Source organism: Salvelinus namaycush, chromosome 14 (assembly GCF_016432855.1).
Source record: "Salvelinus namaycush isolate Seneca chromosome 14, SaNama_1.0, whole genome shotgun sequence".
Taxonomy (NCBI): Eukaryota; Metazoa; Chordata; class Actinopteri; order Salmoniformes; family Salmonidae; genus Salvelinus; species Salvelinus namaycush.
The window spans coordinates 36,700,016-36,709,416 of record NC_052320.1 but is presented as its reverse complement, the minus strand read 5'-3'; the positions used below and the strand labels follow the sequence as shown (position 1 = coordinate 36,709,416).

At 39.1% G+C, this 9,401-nt stretch overlaps 1 protein-coding gene across 1 annotated transcript; it reads right to left on the bottom strand.

The window, feature by feature from the left end:
- Positions 1-3,072: 3,072 nt before the first annotated feature.
- On the bottom strand, positions 3,073-6,502 carry LOC120058979 (cytochrome c oxidase subunit NDUFA4-like). The gene is made up of 4 exons (XM_039007736.1): positions 6,330-6,502; positions 4,793-4,878; positions 4,389-4,449; positions 3,073-3,802 (listed from the first exon to the last, which is right to left on the bottom strand). The coding sequence occupies exons 1-4, from the start codon at positions 6,369-6,371 to the stop codon at positions 3,746-3,748; spliced, it is 246 nt and encodes an 81-aa protein (XP_038863664.1). The 5' UTR covers positions 6,372-6,502; the 3' UTR covers positions 3,073-3,745.
- Between the last annotated feature and the right edge of the window lie 2,899 nt (positions 6,503-9,401).

Here is a 9,401-nt window from a genome sequence, read left to right as displayed (position 1 = left end):
ACAGAGAGATGACCCAATGGAAGTTATGTTCAACTTGACAAAAATAAGAATAAATTAAACAGATCAGATTAGTTAGATACATTTTGAATACTCATGTTTAAGTTGTTTGTTTCTAATTTATGTTTTTCAGGTTGGTGTATTGGGGTGGCCTGTTCTGTCCTCTGCAGTTCAGACCAAAGCAAGATAATATTTAAAGCTCACTTTGGATCGACAAACAGGTTAGCCTCTGTAAAGTCTTCTGATGTATTTGAAGTGTGATTATAGTGTGTTCTGTGTTATTTCTTTATATTTTCCAATACTAACTGAATGGTGAATTAATGTATTTACATTGTAATTATTGTGTTTGGTTACTCCTATGTCCTCCATACTCTCCCTCTCCATAATGTATTGTCATAATCACTGCAGCTAATAGCATAGCACATACTCAACTTTTACTTGAAAATAATCAACGCCATCAATCAACGTAATTTGTATTCCAAACCTAGTTGTTAGTCTAAAGGTAGTCTTGTACGTTTCCATTTTGCTTTAGGTACTCCACTACCCAAATATACATAGATGTCTGCACAGCGCTCATTCAGAAGTACCCCTTGTTGAGAGACCACACTTATATGTAAGAATTCTTCCATTTTCCTACTCACATTAATCAACACACTAATAACCTTTGTACACCACATTGTGCCTACCTAGACCATAATGTGCTGGCTTGGATATTTTCTTCTCAAATTGTTTATTCCATTACATTTCCAGCAGCATGAGACAATCTCTAGGAATGTAATTGACTAAGTCTGCTCCACTAACCTAGGTCCCAATAATCCGTCATTACATTTGGCATGTACCCTTTACAGTATGCAGCCATTCTAATTCTATTGATTCTAATCCAGCCTTTTTATTACACACCCTCCAATTGAAGGTGTCAAGGTCACTGCAGCCATTTTGCTCCTCCTCAAAGAAGATCCAAGTGGGCTGTACCATACGTCTGTCTGTATGTCAGAGACAGGGTATGTATTTCCCAGCAGACAAATAAATAAATAAATGCAAAGTTACAAGTAATACTGTGTAAGGTGGGCTCATTTGTTAACTTACTGTTTGAAAATGACTTAAGTAACCTTAATCTTATTTGGTTCAAGTTCCCATCACCTACCATAATAATAGATGGGAATCCCTTTGTGGATGAGAGCCCCGTCCAAGTCTTCCTAGATGGAGAGGAGCTACTCACTAAGGAGCCTGAGGACAACTCCATGGGATTGGGAGTGGCAATGGGGGTCCATTTCTTTTTTTATATTTAGTATGCAGCATTAGTGAAAAGGACTACACTGTGCAACACGCTATGCATGTTGTGGGAATTGATGAGGGAGGTAAATTACCAACAAATGTTGAATGGCAGACTTTTTGCTGCAGAGAGGGATAAGGGAGACCAGAGCACAAAGTAATGCGAGATCAGTTGTAAGAGCCAAATAACTCAAATTATAAACTACTTAGAAAGTGCGAATGCTTTGTTAGCGTCTCTACATGCCTATGAGTTTAATTATTGACCCTGTGAAATATTTTTCATGTATCTAAACAGCTTTTTTATCAGTAAGATGGGGATTTTGATTAGTATACTTGATAATAAGTGTTTTTATTGATTGATTGCATATTTGGATTTCTAACTTTCAGTCAATAAAATGAATTTGTGACTTTCCAAGTTTGCCACTCAATGTTATTTGCATTATTAATATAAAACATGGGACATAAAAAGGTTCCTACAGGAACCGTAAAACCCTAGAAAGATGAGGAACCTTTTTAAAAGGTTCATCAGGGAAAAGGTTCCAGGAGGCACCTTTAGGGGTTCCGCTGGTGTCGCAATCTGAGGAACCCCTAAAAAGGTGCCTCCAGGAACTTTTCCTTTTTGAGAATACGACACATTTCACAGCACATCCCATGCATAAAATGCAACGTCTGCCTATGCCCACACATATTGTCTCCGGAAACATTTATATTTTTAATACCGTCAAAGACAAACACGAAGTTGGGCTAACCTAATTTCAAAAGAGGCCAAGGCATCATCACGCTCAATCATGAACAAATAGGATAATTCTTAATTTTACCAGTGAAGCAGGCCAATCATTTGATCTCAATCATTTTAATTGGAATATGCATTTAGATCTTCTTGAATTACTGTTTTGTGGGCTAATTATAGCCTATAGCCTTCCTGTAATATATTTATATATATTTTATCAAAGTCCAGTGGCGCTGTTGAGTTTTGGACACATGATATTTTGTTTTACTATTCAGCTCATCATCCTAAAATCTCATAAGAAATTCCATGGTGTTTTTGGTGTAATAGTGTCATTATACTATACTGTTATATTTGGTTACGTAAAATACTAACCCACTGGGCACACACTGGTTGAATCTCACGTTGTTTCTACATAATTTAAATGAAATTGAATAGATGTTAAATTGATGTCTGTGCCCAGTGGGAATGAATCATTAAGTGATCTTCCAAGACATTGATTCAGCTTTGACTATACTGAACAAAAATGTAAACGCAACAATTTAAACGACTTTACTGAGTTACAGGGAAATAAGTCAATTGAAATAAATTCATTAGGCCCTAATCTATGGATTTCACATGACTGGGCATAGGCCCACCCACTGGTGAGCCAGGTCCAGCCAATTAGAAAGTTTCTCCCCACAAAAAGGCTTGTTACCAGACAGAAATTGTATAAAGGCCCATGGAGTTGGTGGAATCGGCCTTTAATTTATTTCCACTTGCTCAGCTGGGCCAAGGGCGCTTTAATTGGGTCAGGTGGAAATGTCCGACAGATCTCAATTCATTAAAAGGAGGAAATGTAAATTGCCAAGCAAAGGTAGCGAGCCTTGCTTGCATCACCACTCAAAATACTAAGTACACCTACATTTGTCTAAGGAGAGCGTTCTCTTTAGCTGGTCCTGACGATCATATTTCTATCATTAGACTCATTTAGTACATCAGAGAAGGCACAGTAGAAGCCAGGCATTTATGCTGTGTGTAGTGTATTTAACGACTAAAAACAACACTGAAATATGAGGACTACAGTAGGCTACATATCAAATTAATAGTAATCAGGTTTATTACAGTTAAGCAATAAAATACAAATGTCAGAGGCTACATATTAGAAGTCTTCAATGTAAAACCAATACTAAATAGTAAGTCTAAAAGCATACAAATACAGTGACAAACTGGAGTTTGTCAGGAGCTTGATTTACAATGTCTCCATTAACATAGGTTTCAACCAAACTTTTATTCTTTCCAGAGCGGCAAATATCAGTAGGCCTACATCTATAATTAACATCACTTTGCATGGCCCAAAACATTTAATAAAAAGGCATAAAACATCACACGCATTCTCTAAACTAGTCACCCCACATCAAAACGGACAGAATAACAGTTTCCCTGTAACGAAAAAATCCATAACTCATACAGTACAATATAACGTTATCAAAATTCACAGCTCTTTTTTGAAATATTGAAACAAATCAAACAAGACAATTTTGAATCAACATGCCAGGCTGGCGTCAGCAAGTCGCTAGACGGATCTTCAGCACTGGCCTTCAACGTTCACATTTCGTTAACTTTATTTTTCCACTACAACAGCAGTTTAACATGTGTGTTACTGCTGCTATGTACATGTCTGATAGGCACAGTATGACTGAAGGCTTTTTACATTGACTGCAGTAAGGTGGGCTGGACCTTGTGCCATTAGGACAGGAGGAAAGATACTCAGAATTGAGGTCCCTCCTTCTTCAGTTTCTTGTAGTCTGTGTTTATGGCCACAAACTGGGGAAGACAATATGGCAGGATTTATGTAATCCAGGCCATAAAAATAAGAATGAATAGAAAGAAAGAAAGGGTGGCGCCATTCAAGTCAAATAAGGCATAATGGGTTGACTGGCAGCAGTTTTGAGCGTACCCATGCCAGGAAGTAAAATCAGAACGTGTACCCTTCAATCTGTGCTGTGATTTGTCAACTCAACTAACATTATTAAAAATACATTCAGTTAGGATCATTTGAATGAACATTCTACATTACCATGGCCATCCAGCATCAGTTGATACAATAATTTCAATGGGATTTTGGAATGTTCTATCAAAATACCAGGCAGCCATTGCGAGTGTACTCATGAGTTTACCAGTCAAATGCCATGGTTAGAGCTTCCAAGTCTGTTCTATTCATTTTCTATGATCCAGGCAAGCACAGTAATGCTCTTGGCTACTTATATTGATCAAAAATATATTATTGACTGGTACTATTGATTGGCTGCATTACTATTACACTGTTGTCTCGTGAAACAAGAATCGATTAAGATGGGGATTCATTCACTCTGTGGAGCTAAAGTGTGCTAGAGTGTTAACAGTACTGTACCTTGTACTGGTAGGTAGGGTCAAGTTTATTCCAGGGCTCAGGGTTGTTCTTCTTATTCCAGCTGTACAGTGACACAATAGTCAAAGCAGGCCGAAGTAGGACAGATACAAATGGGATCAGAGGGAACTGTATTAGTCTGCCTGCGATCAACTATTCATTAGCCATGCATAGTTTTCAAACACTTACAACAGTGGTACAGGCCATTAGTAGTGAATTGGAAATTGATGCCCTAGAACTGCACAAGAGGTGGGATTACCAAGAGCAGTCAATCATGAACTGATTTAGCCAAGGCTTTACGATGCAAAAGGGGATCCACTACTATGTTTTGATTTGATAGTATTAAGAAATTGATTAACCAATATTGAGTCAAAAGAGAATGGAGTGTAAGGGTGAATGAGTCTTACTTAACATGGGGCCCATTTGCAAGACGGAACAAATACATGGAGGCTCCTCCTACTCCCAACAAGACGACGATGAATTGGGGGATGAGCTATGAGAGGGTAAGAAGAGAAGGAGATAACATGAGCATGACATTCACGAGGCAAAGAAATCTGAGCATTCTTAGATAACTTTTGTCAAAACAGTGTTCCAGTAAACAATGACCAGCTAATCAAGCTGATTACACATGGCGGGATCCATAATAGACTTTGCTCTGTCATGCCTTAGGTCACACACACATGATGCTACTGTGTCTGTCCTTTTCAGGGAGACTCATATGGAACTTCCTTTTCATATTATATGGGTGGGCAACTCCAGTCCTAGGGGGCCGATTGGTGTCATACATTTTCCCCACGCAGCCTTAGCTAAAACACCTAATTAAACAAATTGTATTCTAAACTGGAGATCATGATTAGTTGATGATTAGAGTCAGGTGTGGGGCAAAAGTGTCACCAATCAGACCGAGTACTGGAGTTGCCATCCCTGCTATAGACCAAGTGTAAATCGCTATGACTCAGGGCTACCCAAATCCGACCCTGAAAGGCCGAAACACTTCTAGTTTTCATCCCCTTCTAGTCAGGGACTAATTCAGACCTGGGACACCAGGTGAGTGTAATTAACTACCACGTAGCAACAAAAAAAATAAGTTTTTCAGCTTCCAGGACCAGAATTGGGCAGCCCTGAATGTAGTCCGTTGATAAACTGTACTGACTTAAATCTAATGTCTTGAGTTTTTCTAGCTTTCCTTAATGTGCACTTGCCTTCAGTTAGCACACATGGCCTAATGATGGCGCTTTAAATAAGGAGGAACTGAAACCATAATGCACAACAGCGTTAGATACAATTAGTTGTACAAGTTCATTACCAAAAAGCGTGTCTGTTGCCTTTTCAAAAAGTTGGTATAACTTTAGTAAGCCTGCGTGAATGTAGCCAAATAAATTCAGCCCTAGTTTGCCCTGTCTAGCCTATACTCAGACGTGACACTGGTAGCGAATCCTACCTCCTGTGATCCCTGGGGTTTTCGAGTTTGTTTCTAAGCTCCCATTTTGACAGAAACCCGATGTAAATCCTTGCTGATCTGCGTTGAGGACCTCTAGGCTAATGCAGCCTATGAGATGGTAGTTTTTTTAAAACTATTTCGGTCATATCTCCAGTCTTTAAATCTCACGGTCACTACACATAAGCGAATAGCCAGTTTTGTGCCCCTCTTTTAAACAAAACATTCACCAACAACGTGAAGACAAGATGACAAAGTGAGGCTATTTAGCCTATTCAGTAGTGAGGCCTATTTAGAGAAGTAACTTTTCATTTCAAGTACACAAATGACAGTCGGTCTGTGTGAATAACAGATGTTGTAAACTGCAATTAAGTCATTGTATAATTTAATTGAGCAACAACTGGTAGCACATACACACTGACAGAAGGAATTGTCATGCAATATTATAGACGACTAAGTCACTTCAAGCAATAAACCATAGAACAAAAATAAGTAGGTATTCTTACCCCTGGATGCTTCTTTGCGTGTTCCATCGCTATTCTAATCATTTTTGATTGCAGTTGCTCTTTATTATAAAGGTCAAAATTATTATATTAATTGTGACTAACCAATATTAGCAGTGATTCCCAAACCATCCACTTGCCTCAACCACTGATCTTATAAACTCGTTTGGAGGGCACTCCGTTGTCACGTGTTGCTGATCAAACTCCAAGGGTGATTTACATACAGGCTAGTGGCCAGGGGATCAATAGACCCATCAACTTCGGGACACACTTGTGACTTCAGTGATTAAATTCCTGATCTACATTTCAATTATAAAACGAGCATGAAATTCAAATTACAAAATTCCCGTTGTTGTTTTATAAGATATAGGCTAAACCTCAGTATCAACTTGTCATTTGGGACAAACCTCAAAAACAGGCATTTGCTGTTGCTCTACTTTTTGATTGTTATATTAATTCCAAGATTATTATATACATTTTAACAAGTCATTTGAAATTAAAAACATTGTGGCCGCGTTATAAAGACAGCCTCAAACAAGCTTTTTGGTATCCAAGATTAGGACCTGTTGCGTTCTCTGCCCGGGATGGGCTCGCAGGGTTAAGGAATTGAGGAATGTGTAGATGTCATCTTGTCCTCGTACTATATCTGACCTCTTGGGACATATTGAGCATATACTAGCCCATCAACTGGGGTTTAGAGCAAATTGATTAAACAATCTTGATTAAAAAAAAAAGAGAATGGAGGCATAGAAATGTGAGCATTCTTACATGCTCTTTGTCAATAGTGTCCCTGTAAACAATGACCAGCTGATAAAGCTGATTACACAGGGGGATCCATAATACTTACCTCTGTCATGCTTTAGGTCATACGACCGATGATGCTACTTTCTCACTCTGTGTGTGTACAAAGTTTAAAACAAAAATTTAACATTACCTAAGAGAAATACTTAAGAGACGAGAGATAGTTATAAGAGAGAGAGAGAGTATGTACTCATGAAAAGCTGTACTTGCCACAGGCAAGAGAACCAGAAACACACTTCCTGCTGCTCTTAGGGCCATTGCGGCGTTTCCCTCTCTGCAGTAATAGAAACATTGAAATAGTCAACAAAAACACTCTTTATAGCTGGTTAATACCTAAGCTGTTGTGTAAATAATAGCTTATTCAACACAAAATTAGTACTGTAATACCCAATGTTGCTCTCAACCCGTTTTATTCACATCACCCAAATACGTTGGACAACGTCATATCTTGGTTTTTCAGGCACATTTCACTGATTCCTATTTATTGAAAAATATTTATCTTGCCATTCAAAAAATGCTTATAAATCAACTTACCTAAACAAATGTATGAAACCATAGTCCATAGTTAGTGCCTAGTGAAAGTCTCCACAACCCTTGCTTAGTCTTCACATTCTGCTGCCTTCAAATGAAATACATTTATTACATTTTTTTCCTACCGCTGCAAACGACCTACTCCACATTTCCAAAGTGAAAGACAAATTATAAAACACGTTCCTAATTAATGAACAAATAAAAACGAAGATGTCTTGATTGTGTAGGCTATGTCTTCAGACCCCAGAGTACTTGGTGGAAGCACCTTTGGCAGCCATTACAGCTGTGAACCCTTTTTGAATAATATTCTATCAACTTTACACAAGACTTAGGGCAAAAATGACCTTGTCTTGAATGCAACCATCTAATCGATGCCTATGAAAAGGCGAGACACATATTGTAGGCTATGACGTCCATCTAGCCTGGAGGAGAAAATAAAAGACAGACAGTGAATATGCGCACTCACTGGTCATATCGCCACTATAGTTCCAATAAAATAAACAAGGCTACTGTTTGCTCAATAGCCTATTGCTAGTTGAGAATTTTGATAGCTTAACTAAAGACAGATTCGTTTTTTCTTTGTCTCCTCTCTTCTGTGTTTTTCCAGCGATTTGTATTTAGATTTTAGACCTAGGTCTATTTTAGATGCATTTAACTGCATTTCAACAATCGGCTATAATCCATGCCTTCTGGGAATGCAATAAAGTCCAATTGGCGGGGTGTTCAAAAATTGGCTGTCAGAAGTATCACAATGTAAATGTATTTTTAATCCGTCTGTCTGCATATTTCCCCGAGAGCAGTTGTTGTTGGTTGTTAACTACCTTGCTCAAGGACAGAACGGCAGATTTTTGCCGGCTCGGGGATTTGAACCAGCGACCTTTTGGTTACTGGCCCAAGCGCTTAACCGCTAGGCTACCTGATGCAGTGAGATACCGAATTGGTTGGATGATACTTTTCTCATCAATCATCTTGAGGGGGAAAAAAGCTGGAAATCAACCAATCCTCTATCGTTAACACAATGGAAAGGTCAAATGCTTTATTAGGCCTATCCAAATGTTGAAAGTTCGTGGGCGATGGAGATCACCGAAATAGTGCAGTAGGAGGCCATGTGGCAGAGAGTGAAATGGGCGCTGGAGATGGGGGTGTGAGAAGGTGGGTCTGGGCATGGGGGATGTTGTGGATGTTTGTGTTCATGTTATGTTATGTCATGTAAAAAAAATATAAAAAATAAAAACGTACCAAAAAAAGAGTGGTTTGGCGTGCTGTTCCCTGGTCCCTCAAAGGGGGAAAGACTCACACGGTTTCCAGGGTTGGAATTTAACCTAGAAAGTGCTTTTGTTTGTCAGAGAGGGAACGAGATGGACTCCGACTCACCCACGTTACCCATGATTCATGAAGAGATGCTGCTGGTGGTGATGCGACCCTTCCCCAACGTCTGTACTCTAACCCAACCTCTACACTGGCATGCAGTGTGTTTTAGTCTTCCCCAAGTGGAGTCACACCTCTTAGGAAGGGTCCTCATACAATCCTCTATCCTCTTCTTCTTTGTTCCCTCTCTCATATTTTCCTCTCCTCATCTCTCACTCTCATCTTTGCCATCTTTCAACCCTTCCATCTCTTCCTCCTCTCTCTCTTCTTCCTAATATTTCCCTAATTTGTTACTGTACCCCATGGTACAGTAACAACCCTACCTTCCATACAGACCCAATCATTCCCGGAGCTATACACTGCATTTGGCAAGTA